Source organism: Frankliniella occidentalis, unplaced genomic scaffold (assembly GCF_000697945.3).
Source record: "Frankliniella occidentalis isolate FOCC.00 unplaced genomic scaffold, Focc_3.1 Scaffold160, whole genome shotgun sequence".
In the NCBI taxonomy this organism is placed as follows: Eukaryota; Metazoa; Arthropoda; class Insecta; order Thysanoptera; family Thripidae; genus Frankliniella; species Frankliniella occidentalis.
Genome location: NW_026267286.1, coordinates 263,621 through 279,880, shown reverse-complemented (window position 1 = coordinate 279,880; position 16,260 = coordinate 263,621). Strand labels below are relative to the sequence as shown.

Here is a 16,260-nt window from a genome sequence, read left to right as displayed (position 1 = left end):
CCCCCTCGGACATACTTTTGTGACATTAGACTTTTGTTCAAATTTTTGACAAGGAAAGAATGTGCTGGAATATGATTCCTTGCAAAATCAGGGCGCTGTAGCATAAAGGGTTCCAGAGATTATGTGCATGTGTAGTTCAGATCAGGCTATAAATTTTGAGAATTTTTGATTAAATTCGCGTTAAACGACCTTCAAACTCCTTCGGGGCAGCAAAGACTAGTGCCGAACATTGATTTAACATCTACAGTTAAAAGTGCCATTAAAATCTGATTGTATCACTGGAAAACGTTCCCTTGTTAGTCACCATGACATATTTCAAATTGTGGAATTTGATCTAATTTTGACAACAAATTGACCACATCAATTTGATGGCAAATTTGCATCAAATTCTAAATTCTGTAAATCTGGCAGTGGTGTCAATGTACTCCAATTTAGCCAATTGATTGATGAATCTGTGTTACTTGCGTCAGGGGAAACAGATTTGTCAAAGTGAGGTCCAATCAAAACTTTGTGATCTTGACCATCTTTTTAGATGTCAATTTGTTCTTTTAGACCTCATTTGGACATATCTCTGTCCCCTTGGTTTAAATTCAACATAACTGCAAACTTACAGGAAGGTCAACATCTGCCCCAAATTTTATCAAAAGTTTGATAGCTTCAACCTTATCAGATTGGGCAGCAAGATGAAGAGCCGAAAATCCTGTGAAAAGTAAGCATTCATTAAAAAGAGGGGGGGATAGACTCAGATGTATACCACAAATGCAAAAAAAGATTTTGATGCAAATTAAAGATACCTTCATCATTAAGACAATTTAGAAATGACTGGGAGAACCTGCCAGACATCAGAAGAAATCGAAGGGCATCACCAGCATACAATATGGCAAGATGTAATGAAGAATTTCCATCCTGATCAAAAAAATTTCCACTGGCACCATGTTCCAGGAGAACTTTGATGCATGGGGTATGGCCGAAGTACAGTGCAAGTTGAAGAGGAGTCTGAAATAATGAAAATTAGTTGAATATGGCAGGTTTTAGGAAGTAAAATATACAGCTTCTTAGAAAAGTTGCATACCTCATCTTGTTGGTTTTTGATATCAACAGAGGCTCTCCGAGCTTTCAACACTATGCACTGACGTTTCAGAGCTGCTACATCGTCGCTCTCTACTGCAGCATGTATTGGGCTGGAGTAAAACAAAACAATAAATAAAATGAAATAATATTAACTCTTCATTAAGAATTTTGAAAATGAAAGAACAATGTTTTGGAATACTCACTATTGTCCGTCTTTATTCATAGACAAACATTGTTTAAAATCTGAGAGAGCAGATCTGACTAAGTTTTCAATGTCACCTTTAGCAGACATCTCCAACACTCCATTACTGGGACTTGAAGCAGAAATGACTTTGCCTTTGGAGAAGTTTCCACCAGCCTTACCAAGGTTAGAATGATCTTTACCATTGAGATTGTTAGAGGAGCTAGTAACTGGGTTTTTAGTTATCATTGGCACAACAGTACTGTTAACTTGCCCCCCATTATTACTCTTAGGCTGAGATGATGAACTGACTGTCTTTCTCTGATGGCCAGCCTTTACCTCGTCTATTAAATCCATAAGGGGAGAATAGGTGGGCGGCTCATTTAGTGCATCTTTTAGAGCCTTTCCAGGATCTATATTTGAATTATTTGAACTTGGCATGACAATAAAGTAGTTTGGGAAAACACCCATTGAAGCATCATCAGAATGCAGTGACTGAGTTCCTATTGGTGAATGTAAAGGCAAAACAATAGAATCCGAATTCTTGGAAAAAGTTTGAATTTTGCTTGAAGGCACACAAATTGTTTCTTGCGAGGAACTGCCTTCGAACTGAAAAGGAGCATCAAGAGGCAAAACCAAAGAATCAGAAGTTATGACATGACTTCTACTAGGTGTCTGAGAAAGTAAAACAGTTGGTCTGCTAGAAGTACCTATTCTGGCGGTAAGACCTGATTGGTTTGGGGCAGTATCACAATACTGTGCACCAATAGAATTTGAAGAGTTACATAAATTTTGATGAGAGGATGATATGCTAGGAAGCGTTTGACAGCTTGAAGTTGTTAAAGTTTCAAATGATAATGAAGCATCTGGGGGATTATCAGACAAGGTTTTGCCAGAAAGAAGATTAGATTGACTGGAATCAGATGAAGATAATGACGGTTGCCCTGATTGACTGATATTTACTGATATTGGTAAGGCAGCTCTATTTACATCATCATTGACTAAACTTTCAATGGATGTATCAGCTTTTCGCTTGATCCCTTTTCCCTCAATAACAATTTTTTTGGCTCCCCCATAGGTACTTAAAATTTGTTTTGATATGGCAAAGACTTTTTTCCCATTTGCATCCACAACAACAAATGGTTTCTGAGGTAAGGGCAAAGTGGAGGTTGTTTGAGGCTGAATAGAACCTAAGCAGAAAGCAGAATAAAAAACAATGTTAATCATACAAAATATTGAGAGTTCACATTCATAAGACCATACCACAATTGCATACAGGATGATATATATATCACAAGAAAATCACTGGAAGAAATATTAGAGAAAGTTGGCACATCAACAAATAATCAAGAAACAGCAGTCATTTGTGTTTATTCATATTTTTTGGTGATGCAAGACTCAAGACTACATTAAACTAACTACACAGACTGAACCTCTTGATTTTTACTTCAGTTGAATTTATCAATTAAAAGAATTACCAATGGACATCAAGAGGTTCAATCTAGATCAAGAATCAAGGTGTTAATCTGGTCCTCAAAACAAATTTTGAGACAGTTTATATTTAAATAAGTTATAACAGTAATATTTCATACAGAAATATGAAACGAACAATACCAAATTTTTTTAAAGGCAGAGGTCAATTGTGAAAGTACACAAATATGAGCACTTGCATTATTGATAGATTAAGATTGGTACTCTACCTGACTGCAAGATTTGTTTCGAGGCCAGAAATACCAAATCCTTGATATCATTCTAAGAAATCATCTGTCCTATTCCATACCTTCCATCACAAATTTTCATCATTCGGAACATATTTTGCAAAAGAATGAATCAACCAAGCTTACAACAAATACAAATTATATAGAAAGTGTATCTGAGATAAAAAAAATATTTGACCTTTGACATTAAGGATGTGACATTTAAAAGGAGATATATCTTTACCCAAGATTTCAATGAAGTAGAACATTTATACCAGGTGGCCCACATAAATTCATTTTTCTTGATTAGGCAACTCGTTCTTACTCCTGCCAAGCCCACAGGAAAAACCAGTATAGTAGAATGGATTGTCTGTTCAAGATAATGAATACAGGCCACCTGGGAGTTCTTAAAAAATGCTCTGGTGATGGGTTGATTGTAATGTAAGAACATCCTTAGAGAAAAGACTTGCAAAGTTTCCAATACTTCTCATTTAAGAAAGAACTACTGCTTTCCCACCGACAATGATCTGAAGAATATGAAATAAAATCACAAAAAACTACATGCAAACAGAATGTTTGAAATACTATGTTGTATCTTACAAAACAATATCAACATGTTTTAAAGAAAAAAAAATTCCTTCAAATGAGGAATTAAAAAATAGCCCTCCCTCCCCCTCCCCCTCAAAAAACACAATTAGAATAATAAAACAAAAAATGAGAATAATCTATCTACATCCAGACCCCAATCTGAAAAGAAAAATGATAACCATCTCACGTCTCTGCATATTCATATGGTGATAAGCGCTCAGTACTCAGAAAAAGTACACAAGTAAGAAAATCCACCTCAAGCAGTGGCTTAAATATGCTCTATTCACACATACAATTTGTGGGAAGAGTTCACTTTCATTGTTATGGTTATTTCATTAATAAATTGATTTAAGAGGATATAAGTAATGACACAAATTACTATGAACTGAGTACCTTGTGCTTACCTCATCCAAACATGAAATATACGTCTTTTGTCTAAGAAAGGTCAAATTCACTACATAAATCCCCCATACGAGAGCCCCTACAGGTTGCAAAACACGACAAAATGTTGTAAAAATGTGATGAAAAATTGGAGTCGGACAGACCACTCCTTACCGAATGATTTTACCTGTTTCTGATGAGACAGCATTGGTAGGTACGGTCAACAATTGTCCTTGATTTTCAGCATCAAACTGAGGAATAGATACCTGCACTGATACATCAACCATGGTCACTGTTCTTCTCTCGACAGCAACAAGCCTTGTGACACCCTTCTCATAGCTTATAACACACTTTGGTTTCTTAATCAACTTGGAAATTGCTGCTGATGGATTTGTTCCTTTATCAAGAGAATTCTCATGATTTAAGGATTGATCATCAGAGGTCAAAGGTAAATTTGAAGAGGATGAGGTTACTGTTCTTGATTTTGGAATATTAGTACCATTACTTTGGTCTTTGGGGGCTGACGTTAATGTAGCTTCTAAGATTGACATGGATTTTGAAGTATCTTTTTTTACCAATTTAGACTGAGATTGGGATACTGAACTGTTAACCCCAGTTGTAGGAGTTGTTGTAGAAGTTTGGTTCGCTGGTGGAAATGTCAAAGGAATCAGTTTAGATTGATTCCCCACTGTATTAATGAGTGGCACTACTTTTGGCACTGTGGACAGTTTCATTTTTTTCTGCAGTTGTTCAGTAAATGGAAATGGTGGTTTGAATATTTCTTTACCATTTTCTTCTGGCTTCTTGGATTTTTGCATCACAATGGGAACCTTACCATTTGAGCTTGAGATGTCTGGCTTGATCAGGCCCCAGGCACCACCAAGTCTTACCATTGTTCTGGTATTTTGAGCAGTATCATTGCTACCTGATCCATTAATGGTCAACTGCTTGACTGTTTCAGTCGTTTTAGAAATGACCTCACTCCCTCCCAGGGATCCATTCTTAGGCGGACTTCCTGGATGTCTCTGAGTCACCGCAATTCCAAAGTTCGGTGTCTTTCCTGCTGGCTCTGCCTGTGGTGACTTCAAACTCACTCTCTGATATGGAAAGTCAACCTTCAGCTCCTCACCCTTCTCTACAGAACTACTTTCAGTCACACTCTTTGCCGCTTTCACAGCAAATGTTGGCATTTTCTTCTTGCTCCTTGATGTAGCTTTAAGCTCTGAAAATATAAAGAAACAAATTTCTTTAAAATTATCTGTTTGAAAGAGAAGCCTATAACGGTGGACGCATGACAGATGGAAATGATGTGATAAAACTGCAGTCGCACGCGAGCGAGAGCTTATATAAAGGCAGCTTTAGTACAGTGACGCCCACATCCTCGGTGGGGTTCCCCACAAGCCTAGCGCATCGCAGGAGCTCGTGGGGGGCAGCCAAGGCTGAGAGGCGCGGTGGGGAAATAGCGGCCGATGTAAATGAGATAGCGGGGAACGAAAAAAAACACGAGAGGAAACGTGGAAGACGACATACGCAGTTTCAGAGACACGCGACACTCGCTTCTGCACTCCACTGCAATATTTGTTTATAGGTTAGGGAGTGCCGAGCAATGTGCCCCGATGACCAGAAAACATGCCAACAAAGCGCGCGTATCAATGCGGGCGGCTATTCCCAATGCAACTTGTTACTTACAGGGTCCCGTAAAAACGACAAACAGCGGCTGGGTACAGCGGCGCGATAAGGAGGGCGAAATATAATTAAACGTGCCGAGCGCAAGTTGGGTAAACACGGAACGAAGGACAAGTGCGCGGTCGGATCGGTGCTCTGCTCGAGGGGATTCACGATTCACGAGACGCGAATCGGGGTCGGCGCGACGCAACTTGAGCCGAGAGACCCCGCGGGCAATTTATGGCATCACGTCTAACGTTATACGGAATCGACCAAGCTTCGTCTGTATGTTTGATCGTGGGGTAGGGGGGACAACGACAGTGGCGCCAAAGGAGAAATAACCAAATAACCCCTTCTGCGTTTTATTCATCACACCATTGTTAACGAAGCACGTTTCATGTAACAGTGACGTTTTGAAGACATTTCACTAAAATAACGGACACTCTTCAACTGCTCTTTTATCTTATTATACTTGATTAAATTTTCGTCAGCGGTTAGCCGTTATTCAACAGAACGGGGATTCCCGCTTTTTTCGAGCGGGAGAAGAACAAAACTGTGAAGGCGGCGGTGGCGGAGCTAAACGACCGCTCGCGACCGGGCCGGAGGCGGGAATGTGAACGCACCCCAAGAAAACAGAAGAGCAGCGTCGTTTAAACGTCCCATGATGCAAAGTAGTTTACCCGCCATAACGACATTTTTGCCTAACGCGTGTGTGTTGTGTGAAGCTTTGTGTGCGTCCGTGTTTTGAACGTTTATTTGAACCCATCCACAGTGAATGTTGTTTGTTTCGGCCGTTGGTCTCACCCTGGCGCCGCCATGCAGAGCACCGTTCGGTTTGAGTGCGAGCCGGGAGTAGAGGAGAACGACAACCCGATGGACAGCGTCTTGGTGAGCTCGCCCGGCGACGACATGCTGGAAACGACACAGGAGATGGACAGCCCGGGCCCTGGGCCCTACCCTCTGCCCAGGAAGCTGGACTTTTCGCACAGCTCGGTGGAGTCCTCGCCGGAGGCCACGTCCTCGCCCACCTTCTCGTACCTCAGCCGCGGCTCGAGTTGCGCCGGCTCCATTGTCGGGTGCACGGACTCGCCGCCCTACAAGCGGGTCAAGTCCCTGCGCCTGATGGACTCGCCGGCCACGCCCAAGACCATCCTGGAGAAGAGCTCCGCGCCCCTGACGCCCCTGCCGGTGCCCAGCGCCCGCGGGCGCCTGCTCCCCCTGCTGGAGAAGGAGCGCGAGCGCGACCTGGGTCTGAGGGGCAGGCCCAGGACGCCGTTGTCCCTGACCGCGGCCACCCAGGCCACGGCCCTAGCGCCGCAGGACAAGCTGGCCGCCAACCTCAATCCCTTCACTCCCACCGGCATGATGCTCACCTCGAAGAAGCGTTCCAGGGCCAGCCTGAATCAGAGCGGGTGAGTTAATTTGGGGTGAATTGCTTCGACAGCTGTTGCTGCGACAGGTGGCAAGGGGTGGTGGTGGTTTAAACATAGATTGGCACTAGACTGTAGATGGTGTCGCTTCATTTCATGCAATTTCTTTAGTGTTTTTGAAATTAAGATTGTCATTGATCTGACAGTTTATGAATGACAACTTATTTCGACAAGTGGTTGACAAGTGAAGTTATATTTAGAAGCGACACAATAATGCTCGCTAAAGTGCCAAAGATTTGAAATTTTGTGTTATGTACGGTATTGTTGAAAATTAGATATGGTCAACTTAAGAGTACATAATCCATGTCCTATCAATGAATTAGTCAATCAATGTTGTAGATCATGGATTAATTTTTTTTCCTGTGATTACAACAAAACCAATCCCACTATTGCTTTTCAAGAATAACTTTTATTTATAATTGCCTTGGAAAAGCCATTCATATATCACCTTGAGGCTATGACATTTACCTGGACCTCATAATGTGATAAACTTCTGAGCAGCTGAGAGACTCCCACTTTGAACATTTCACTTAAGCTAATATGTCTTTGTCCTTTGTGCAGGTCCCCTCCTGGTACAATAGTCCCTTCCATCAAGGTTACCTCAGTATCTGATGAGTCAGACATGGAGGTGGACCCACCTACAAAGAAACTGGCCTTGAGTGATGCAAACATCCCTCGGTACAATTTGGAATTCATTGAAGACGAATTGCTTGGAACTGGGGAGTTTGGCAGTGTTTACAAATGCACGAAAAGACTAGATGGTATTGAATATGCTGTCAAAAAGAGCATTCGACCAGTTACAGGGAGCAATAAAGAGTATGTACATTTTTAGGTGGTTTGTTTTGCTTGGATAATATTACTTTACTAAATCACATAAAACTAAATTTTTCTCTATACTTTCAGGAAAGTTGCCTTAAATGAGGTCTATGCTCATGCTGTGTTAGGCAAGCACCCCCATGTTGTAAAATATTTTTCTGCATGGGCTGAAGACAACCATATGATAATTCAAAATGAATATTGTAATGGTGGGAGTTTGGCTCAAGCAATTGAAAGACACAAACAAAATGGAACTAAATTCACAGAGCAGGAATTGAGACAGATGCTCAGGCACATTGGAGAGGGTCTTCGATATATCCATTCTATGAAACTAGTTCACATGGATATCAAGCCTGGAAATATTTTTTTAATAAGAGAAAAAAGATTGTTATCTGTTGGCTATGATTCAGCAGATGACACCACTGAAGAAGATGATACAGTGGAAGAAGTTACTTACAAAATTGGTAAGATTATTTTGTTGTAGTTTTTGTCTGTGATTAGTTATGACAGGCTATGAAGCAGTAGGTTTAACTTTTGTTTTTGACTCTTCTAGGTGATCTGGGTCATGTAACTTCAGTGACGAATCCTCAGGTTGAAGAGGGTGACTGCCGCTACCTCCCTGCTGAAATTTTGCAGGAAAATTTTGATCATTTACCAAAGGCTGATATTTTTGCACTAGGTATGTGGTTAAATCATTTCATTCCCTTTATTTATTAAACTCTCTTGAGATTCTGGCTTACTGAATTCTCTGTCTCAGGTTTGACCATGCTTGAAGCAGCTGGTGCTGGTCCTCTTCCGAAGAATGGACCTCAGTGGCTTGAGTTGAGAGATGGCAAGCTCCCAGACTTGACACATTACTGCCATGACTTCAAACAGCTCTTAACTGTAAGTGTCCAGTTCACTTTCATTCTTTCCTTAGTGTTTTGTTCTACCTGTTCTTATTGGTATTTTCTTCCCCTCAGGAAATGATTGACCCAAATCCAGAAAGAAGACCAACAGCATTTGCCCTGCTCACCCACAGGTTTGTGAGCCCTCTTGGCAACCTTAGCAAAGCTCAACTACAGAGAGAGTTAAATGCTGAGAGACTGAAGAATGTATTGCTCTCTCGAAGACTAGAAGATATGACAAAGTGCATTTCAAATTTTGCCCCCCACATCATTGGTAAGCAGCAGCAGCAACAACAGGAAATTATTTCATTTGGAAAGAGAATGAATACAAGAAGCTCAAGATTAATTGGAAGAAAAGCCAACAGGTCTCACAGTGCTTCAAGTCTGTGAGGTAAACAGTTCGTGGGTTCTTGGTCCGTGTGCTGATAGCCTGTATCCCCCGTCTTCTGGAGCTCCTTTTCTGTACTGTTGTAAGAAAGGGTCCTTGATAGTTCTGTCGGTCATGTTTCTTTACTTTGAAGTTGGGATTACTCATTATTGAGGAGTAGTTTTTGTGATTCTGGAGGATATTTTTTTTTATGAGAAAGTTTGTATTTTAGACAGAAATAAGAATTTTTCTTAAGGGAATATCTACCCTCCATTTGTGAGTTTATGGCTGTTAAAATGCTATTTTAAATGTTTAACTACTTTTGCAAAGTTTTAAATTTTTTTAAATGACAAGGGCTGTTCTGGGTCAAGTCCATTTCTAATTGCCCTTTAAATTTGGGTTTTACTTTATGATTCAGTGTTTTCCTTTTCTTATGCAACTGTTCATATTTTTAATTCTTTGATGTATCTGTAAAAATGTAACCCCCATGATGCTGCTAATGTGTACATTTTGAGCTTGACATTAGTGTTTGTCTTTCACATCTGTATAAAGTCATTGTACAATTCACTTCTTGCAACTACTGCTTTGTATTTATTTAGTCAATATTTCATAGTATGTTTTTAAGTAATGATTTCTGCAACAGGTGTCATTTGGACCTATTTTGTTGCATATTCTGTCTTGTCCCTTTTATATCTAAATATCTTTTGGAGTCCTTTACCCAGTGAAATGCAGCAAATACCTTTTAAAAAGTTAATTCTATTTTTGTGGTGACTCACCTTTTTACTAATATGTGTATCCTACATAATAGGGTGGGTTGTGCTTCGTTACCACTTTTTTAAATACATGCAGTGATTACAACAGTGTAATGAAACTCCAGGAATGTCATGGCTATTGTAGCATGTCAACGACCACTTTAGTCATTCATGTCTAACTTGTCACATTTAACTACATTCCATTTTATTGTTAACAATTTTAAGTACCAAGTAAATTTGTAGTTTTGTTGAAAAAACCTCTGGATTGTGAGGCTAATATTTATTTGATGGTTAGTGTTGGACATAGGGTATGGCAGTGCTGTGAAAAGTGATAGATTTTAGTTACGTTTATGGTGGTGATATGTAGTAGGCAAATGTGGTTTGTGATCTTATCATATATGTATTAAGGGTTATTTACTGTGGTTGTGGAACAATTTCTGGGTGCGTGTCATCCTTATTTCAAGTGATAGTGAGTTGTTTCCCCCTTAAGGAATTTTTAAGGCTGAGTTGTAGATATATTTTTGTCAGTTATTAAGTTGAGAATAGTCATTTTCTGAGTAGATTGAAAGCACTTCTCACTGTGAAAATCAGTATCAGTACTGTACCTTTTCTAGGTTGCTAATCTATTATGATTTAATCTTCTCAGCCAAGGTTAAGACAGTGACAATTGCTTTCATTCTAATCATTTTGTGAATGCTCAATTGCTTTATAATGGGAAGGGCTAGTATTTTAAGATCTAACTTGTTAAATACGAACATTCTAGTGAGTTTTGAAGAATTGTGGCTGTCATTTCAAGTGTCTTACACTCAAAGCCTTTGATTATCTAGTTGTGCTGACACAGTAATAGGATGGGTGGCAAATTAAATTGCCCACTATTACTCAAAGCACTTAACTGTAGTATTACATGAATTGCTTTATAGTCAATGAAAGCCAAATTACCTCAAGTGCCTTTAATTACCATGAATCGGTTGTATCACTATTAATCATTTGAGGATTTTCTAATCACCGAAGTTTAGATTGACTTTTCTTTATTTTGTTCTTTGGTCCTTAATTGAGAAGAATAAATAGGGTAAGTCATCTTAAAACGGTTACAAGAAGTGCCTACTTGCACTTTTTTTGTAACAAATTAAAATAGCCCCAAATGAAATCCTTCTTGAGTGGTTCTTTGTCACATATTGTGATAACTGAAGTCTTCTCAAAATCACATCCATCTTGATAAAATAATTATTGTTGGCTGTCTATTGTAGTTGCCTGTCATTAGTTGTCTGTTAGTTGCCACTCCGGACCCAAATCTTCTCTTGTGTGGTAAATTGTCTGAAATTATCAAAAAAATTCAATCTGTAAACTGAATTGTACTATCAACATGTGTATGTATGTGATTAATAAAATTTATTACCCTGAAGTTCGGTTTGCATTACTTTCATTTAAGCTTGTGTTGGTACAGGAGTTAAGAGGTGAAAGTCTGTGTTACTATGTTGGACAGAGTGAATAAAATTATTACCGGTTTCGATGTAATGTGAACACTCTTTTTATAGCAGCTAACGGAGTGATAATAATCTGCGAGTAAGCTAGGTTCCAAAGCATAAAAATGTTGAGAATTGTTAATATGATTTAATTTTCAACAGAGGTTTAAAAAAAAAATCAGTTAGATCCAGATATTTAGTTAATTATCCAGTCAACTACCGCAGACTTGCAGACAATGATTTGTGGCAAATAGTACAGGTTGCTTAAAATACTCATAACAAAACATATTTCAAGGACTCAAAGCAGGTACGTCACTCGTTACAATCAAACATCAAACTTATCACAGAAGTTTAGTTGCGTATTTTCATCAAAATTGTGAACAGTTCTCAAAATCAATGATGAATATAACAAAGCTTCAGTTTGCAACCATCACATTCTAGAGGACATCAAGTGCTAATAAAAATCTTAGGTTTGTTATAAAAAAATAAAATAAATACCTATTTTAAAGACTTCCAGAAGGAATTAGGAATGTCAGTTCATCACCTACACTACCCCATTCAACACGATATTTTTGAAATATGATGATCCACGTTGTAAGCGCTATACTCCATATTAGAGCGCCTATCCCAGAAAAAATTACATCTGAAATTAAAAAAAGAAAAAAGTATTAATAAAGAAACTCTTGACTGCCATAATTTAGCTGCATAGTTTGAGTACCAAACACTTACATCCTCTAATTTGTTTTTGTTCTTCAAATGGTGGACGTTGGAATGCATCTTTGTAGAACCACACAAAGTTTACAGCCCATAGGAAAGGAAGAAACGCCCATCCACCTAAAATTGAGGGGAGAGGAAAAGAATAACGTTTAATATGGTATGGTAAAATGCGTCTAAAAGGGAACTGCTCCATATTTCTGCTCCTTTTACTGAGTACTAGCTTATATTTACTGTCATAGATAGGTTAGTCGGTCGAAAAGAATGGCATATTCGAAATTTTGTTGGTTACGCAATCGTTGCTATAAATCACTAGCCTATTCCCGTTTTCATTTTAATAGCAGACACAATAAACCGCACACCTTTTACGTTTCAAGTGGAAAATGACTCACCCTTGTAATACCAGCGGCAAATCTCCAGCTTTCTATCATCCTTTACTTTCGATAAATCCATAACGAACCTCTAGGTCGAGAATTTCAGAAACGGACGCAAAATCTTACTTCCAGCTAGTTGAACTCATGCAAAAACTATATAGTTCGGTATAGTTAGGAAACGAAAAGTCGTGTTGACAACTATGTTGACAGTTTGAGCTGTTTGGGGCCTTTCGGCGGAGCGGAGCGGAGGGGGATGGGATGAGGTGGGGGTGAGGCAGCAGCCTGTTTGCCAGACCTGTTGGTTGGGTTGCCTAACCGACCGGCGCCCAAGCCCGTCGCATTATTTTCTGTCGGGGAGAACATGTCCACGTTTCAAGTGACGAATAAAAGACACAGTAGCATCCATTCAAAAGTTTTTTCTCCTCATTTTTTTTTAAATGAATGTTTTATTCGACACGTCCGATGCTGACAACAAGGAGAGCGACGGCGGTGGCGGGCCAGGACCATGCCGCTGGGGCACTGGCACCGGCCGGCACAGGCGTCGTGCTCGCCGAGACCACCGTCGTGCTGGGCGTGGTGGTCGTGGTCGTGGTGGGGGCGGCCGTGGTCGACGAACGCGACGCACCCAGGTACACCCACAGCCAGTCCGCCACTTCGTCGCCGTGTCGCTGCGCCCAGTCGAGGTTGACGGCCACCTCCTGCCGGACGGCAGCCTCCAGCACCTCGGCGTCGTCCCCGGCCGCTGCTCGCACCGCCGACACCAGCTGTAAACAGAGGACAGGGGGCGCCACGTCACGGATCCCGACGCACGGTTGCAAAACGGCGAGGCTCGGGCTAACCCAGCCCAGGAGGAGGACAACTACCTTGTCGAGTTGGTCTTGCGAGGACACTTTGGAGGCGAGGTGGAGAGACAGCTTCCGCACGAAACCGACGTACCCCGTCCTGCGGGAGAGAAAGAGGAGTTGGTGTGTGTGGGAAAAGGGGAGGGGGGGGGGCGCTAGCTAAGCTCACCTGTGCAAGATCCTCTGATGAGTGTTGCCCAGGTACCGTGTGGCCAGCGCCCACCCTGCGGGCTTCCTGGAGCCGACGGCGAGGAGGAGGTCACCCACCTCTGAGGCCATGAATGGTCCAGACTCGGACAGCGCCTGTTGCACGGCCCTGCGTAAATACGAGAATTATGAAAGCCTTTTTTTCGGGGTCTGCCCAGCTGGTTGGCCAGGTCGCGGTTCTGTTCTCACTTCTCCAGAAGGGCCTCGCTGGAGGCGCAGCTCGCCGCGCGGACGTAGCCGAGTCGCTCCCCTCCGACAAGCCAACTGCTGCCGAGCGCGGCCAGGATTACGTCAAGAGTGCCGGCGTCGCCCTTGGACATCGCACGGCACAGGACGGCCTCCGCGAAGCCTCTCTTGAGCTGGCTGGACACGGGGCGAGCCGTCGTCAGGCAGGCAGGGGTTACAGTGCGCTACTTCCACAGCAGTCCCGCCTGCAGTACTATACCTCCCCTGGTTCCGCCACTGGCTGTACAACCCGTCGGCGTGGTCCAGGCACTGCTGCAGTCCTGCCGCGCACGCCCAGGTCGCCGCCAGCTCACGGCGCAAGAGTACATCCGGGCCGGCGCCGTCCTCGCCCTCGCCGTCCATTTGGAACTGGGCCTCCAGGTACACGGACTTGAGCACGAGGGCCTCGAACTGCCGGAGCGACTCCAGCGCCAATCCCTCCAGGTGGTCCTCCAGGAAGGCGAAAGAGCGGCGCGCCACCATCCAGGGCACCGCGTCGTCCTCCTGCCCCAGGTACGTGGCCAGGTCCAGCGCCAGGGCGTAGTCCAGTTCTCCTGGAGCACACAGGGGTCATTGAGACGACCGGTCTCGACCAACTCAGGCCGTTGACGGTGTCGTTGACGTACCGGCACGAGCGAGGGCGAGTGCGTCCCCGAGCAGCTGCGCTCGCCAGGTCGGCGCCAGCTTGACGTCGTACTTGGGCCCCTGCAGCTCCTTGATGAGCATCTGCCAGTTGGACACGTCGTAGTTGACCCGGTAGGGCGCTGCGTGGACGTCGCGAGGGGGTCAGGGGTCACAGTGGGCGATAAACCATTTCAGTAAAGCTAAAATGAAAAAGAATGCGAGTAACCAGAAAACGGAATTAAGTGTGGTATAGGGGGTGTCCGTAAGAATACGCGGCAGCTCGATGATGTACGCTAGTGCGTAGGCAACCCATCGAGCTGCCGCGTATTCTTACGGACACCCGGTAACATAGTGACTTCCGTTTTCCTGCTTTCCGCATTATTCTCTACCGGAATGGTTTATTGCACCCATTTTCGTGCGCCAAATGCCCACTTTGCGTGCGTTCAGAAGAGGAAGCGAGAAGCAGCACACCCAGAAGGACGTACTTACCTCCCTGATCTACGTTGAAGTAGACCCAGTCGAACGTGCCGAGGTGCACCATCTCGACGGACATGTCGTTCTCGCCGGGTACGAGCCAGGCCTGGGGCGTGGCGTTCGGCGTTCGGTCTCTCGTGCCTTCCTCGGCGTACGTGTACGACACGGGCAGCCACCACTCGGCGTCCTGGGCGGCGTCCGACGACCACGAGAACGCCTTCTGGGACACGGTCATGGAGTTGGCCTCGTAGTCGCGGACGACCGTGACGACAGGGTAGCCGGGCTGCCTGGTCCAGGACGCCATGACGACGGGCACGGTCACTCCGCTCGGCAGGTCGTCCGCGCCGTCGTACGTGGCGTCGGCCAGGGCGTCGTACAGATCGTCGACGCACACGGCGCGTTGCGCGCTCAGCTGGTAGAAGTTTCGTACCGCGTTGTCGAACCGCTTCGGGCTCATGGCGTACTCGAACATGCGGAGGAGCGCGGCCCCTGGTGGCAGCAGCGAGGTGAGGGTGGGTTAGGAATAGCCCGCGGGCATCATTCAGATTCAGATGTGAGCATGCGACTCGCCTCTGTCCACATCGGCCCTGCTGACGACGGTGTTGTCGTCGCCGGTGGGCAAGGCCGCGCCGGCGGGCCAGCCCCCGGCCTCCAGCACGTCCTGCATCTGGAGGGCCATCTGCTGCTCGGCCAGCCGCCACCTGCCCGCCACCTGCAGTGCAACAGCACCCCGACGGTAAGATAAGATTGTCTGACTCCACCAACTCGACCTACCCCACGGCACTCGCGTCGCGTCCGCGGACAGCAAGTACTGTACCTGGTCCGCGTAGCGGTGCCGGAGGTGCGCGGCGAGGCTGCGCGCCGCCCAGGCGTCCCCCCAGCGCAGCGGCCGCGCCGCGCCGCGCACCGCGGGCTCGGCGACGGCCTCGGCGAGGCACAGCAGGGCGTCGCGGTGCGCGGACGGCGGCGAGGACGGGTGGAAGCCGAGGAGCACGTCCTCGTCGAGCAGCACGAGGCCCGCGGCGGAGGCCGCGTCGCGCAGCCCGGGCAGGGCCACGACGGCCAGGTGCTGCAGGGCGAGCGGCAGCCCGCTCAGGTTCTCCACCACGTCGCTCGTCGTGCTCATGTAGCTGAGGAGGCGGTCGACGAACGGCGCGGCCTCGGAGCGCGCCCAGAGCGTGAGGCCGGGGTCCTGGAGCGCACCTTGCAGCGGCGCCACCACCAGGCGCACCTCGTGCGGGGCGAGCTTGGCCGTCTCGAACGTGTCTTTGCTGGAGGCCTGCGTGATGTCCCTGCACAGAGCGGCGCCCTGAGCTCTATGACGCGGGCGAGGGTACCTCTCTATGAAATCAGGCTTAGTACACGTACACCGATTTCTCTGATCTTTCCTGATTGTTTTTCCTTGATTTTCATGTGGTTTTATCTTAGTTTTTTTCTGATTTTCTGATTTTTTCTTGATTTTTTTTGTTCTGATGCCTTTGTGAGTGAAGTACCGCTTGCTC

General features: G+C 44.6%; 4 protein-coding genes across 8 annotated transcripts in view; 1 reads left to right on the top strand and 3 right to left on the bottom strand.

Moving 5' to 3' along the window:
• LOC113208529 (uncharacterized) overlaps positions 1–5,802 on the bottom strand; it is a 21,811-nt gene extending 16,009 nt beyond the window's left edge. The window contains exons 1-6 of one of the 4 annotated variants that reach the window (XR_008011599.1): positions 5,608–5,801; positions 4,106–5,140; positions 1,275–2,442; positions 1,073–1,181; positions 795–996; positions 612–700 (exon numbers count right to left, since the gene is read on the bottom strand). Coding sequence is in view for 2 of the 4 variants with exons in the window: in XM_026425562.2 (XP_026281347.1) it covers positions 612–700; positions 795–996; positions 1,073–1,181; positions 1,275–2,442; positions 4,106–5,108 (2,571 nt within the window). In the remaining 2 variants the exon portion in view is untranslated. Of the gene's footprint in view, positions 1–611; positions 701–794; positions 997–1,072; positions 1,182–1,274; positions 2,443–4,105; positions 5,141–5,607 lie in introns of all 4 variants that reach the window. The other 3 variants (XR_008011600.1, XM_026425562.2, XM_026425560.2) reach the window with 3 other exon arrangements.
• Positions 5,803–6,230: 428 nt separating this feature from the next.
• LOC113208531 (wee1-like protein kinase) lies at positions 6,231–11,237 on the top strand. The gene is made up of 6 exons (XM_026425564.2): positions 6,231–6,995; positions 7,575–7,829; positions 7,917–8,293; positions 8,383–8,508; positions 8,587–8,714; positions 8,792–11,237. The coding sequence occupies exons 1-6, from the start codon at positions 6,400–6,402 to the stop codon at positions 9,104–9,106; spliced, it is 1,797 nt and encodes a 598-aa protein (XP_026281349.1). The 5' UTR covers positions 6,231–6,399; the 3' UTR covers positions 9,107–11,237.
• Positions 11,238–11,426: 189 nt separating this feature from the next.
• Positions 11,427–12,646, bottom strand: LOC113208533 (gamma-secretase subunit pen-2). Its single transcript, XM_026425565.2, has 3 exons — positions 12,405–12,646; positions 12,028–12,132; positions 11,427–11,941 (listed from the first exon to the last, which is right to left on the bottom strand). Exons 1-3 carry the CDS (start codon positions 12,463–12,465, stop codon positions 11,802–11,804), a joined length of 306 nt encoding a protein of 101 aa, XP_026281350.1. The 5' UTR covers positions 12,466–12,646; the 3' UTR covers positions 11,427–11,801.
• Positions 12,647–12,787: 141 nt separating this feature from the next.
• LOC113208534 (aminopeptidase N-like) overlaps positions 12,788–16,260 on the bottom strand; it is a 4,624-nt gene continuing 1,151 nt past the window's right edge. The window contains exons 5-13 of one of the 2 annotated variants that reach the window (XM_052271399.1): positions 15,576–16,074; positions 15,329–15,470; positions 14,774–15,247; positions 14,287–14,424; positions 13,881–14,214; positions 13,625–13,798; positions 13,398–13,544; positions 13,250–13,328; positions 12,788–13,150 (exon numbers count right to left, since the gene is read on the bottom strand). In XM_052271399.1, the coding sequence (XP_052127359.1) occupies positions 12,833–13,150; positions 13,250–13,328; positions 13,398–13,544; positions 13,625–13,798; positions 13,881–14,214; positions 14,287–14,424; positions 14,774–15,247; positions 15,329–15,470; positions 15,576–16,074 (2,305 nt within the window). In that variant the 3' untranslated portion in view covers positions 12,788–12,832. The remainder of the gene's footprint in view (positions 13,151–13,249; positions 13,329–13,397; positions 13,545–13,624; positions 13,799–13,880; positions 14,215–14,286; positions 14,425–14,773; positions 15,248–15,328; positions 15,471–15,575; positions 16,075–16,260) is intronic. The other variant, XM_026425566.2, reaches the window with a different exon arrangement.

Bases quoted from the DNA above. Each gene is read 5' to 3' on its own strand.
- LOC113208531 (XM_026425564.2), top strand. From the start codon at position 6,400: ATGCAGAGCACCGTTCGGTTTGAGTGCGAGCCGGGAGTAGAGGAGAAC. The intron at 6,996-7,574 runs GTGAGTTAATTT...TCCTTTGTGCAG, and splicing joins GCCAGCCTGAATCAGAGCGG to GTCCCCTCCTGGTACAATAG. The intron at 8,509-8,586 runs GTATGTGGTTAA...TCTCTGTCTCAG, and splicing joins GGCTGATATTTTTGCACTAG to GTTTGACCATGCTTGAAGCA.
- LOC113208533 (XM_026425565.2), bottom strand. From the start codon at position 12,465: ATGGATTTATCGAAAGTAAAGGATGATAGAAAGCTGGAGATTTGCCGC. The intron at 12,133-12,404 runs GTGAGTCATTTT...CCTCAATTTTAG, and splicing joins TTGCCGCTGGTATTACAAGG to GTGGATGGGCGTTTCTTCCT. The intron at 11,942-12,027 runs GTAAGTGTTTGG...TTTTAATTTCAG, and splicing joins ACAAAAACAAATTAGAGGAT to ATGTAATTTTTTCTGGGATA.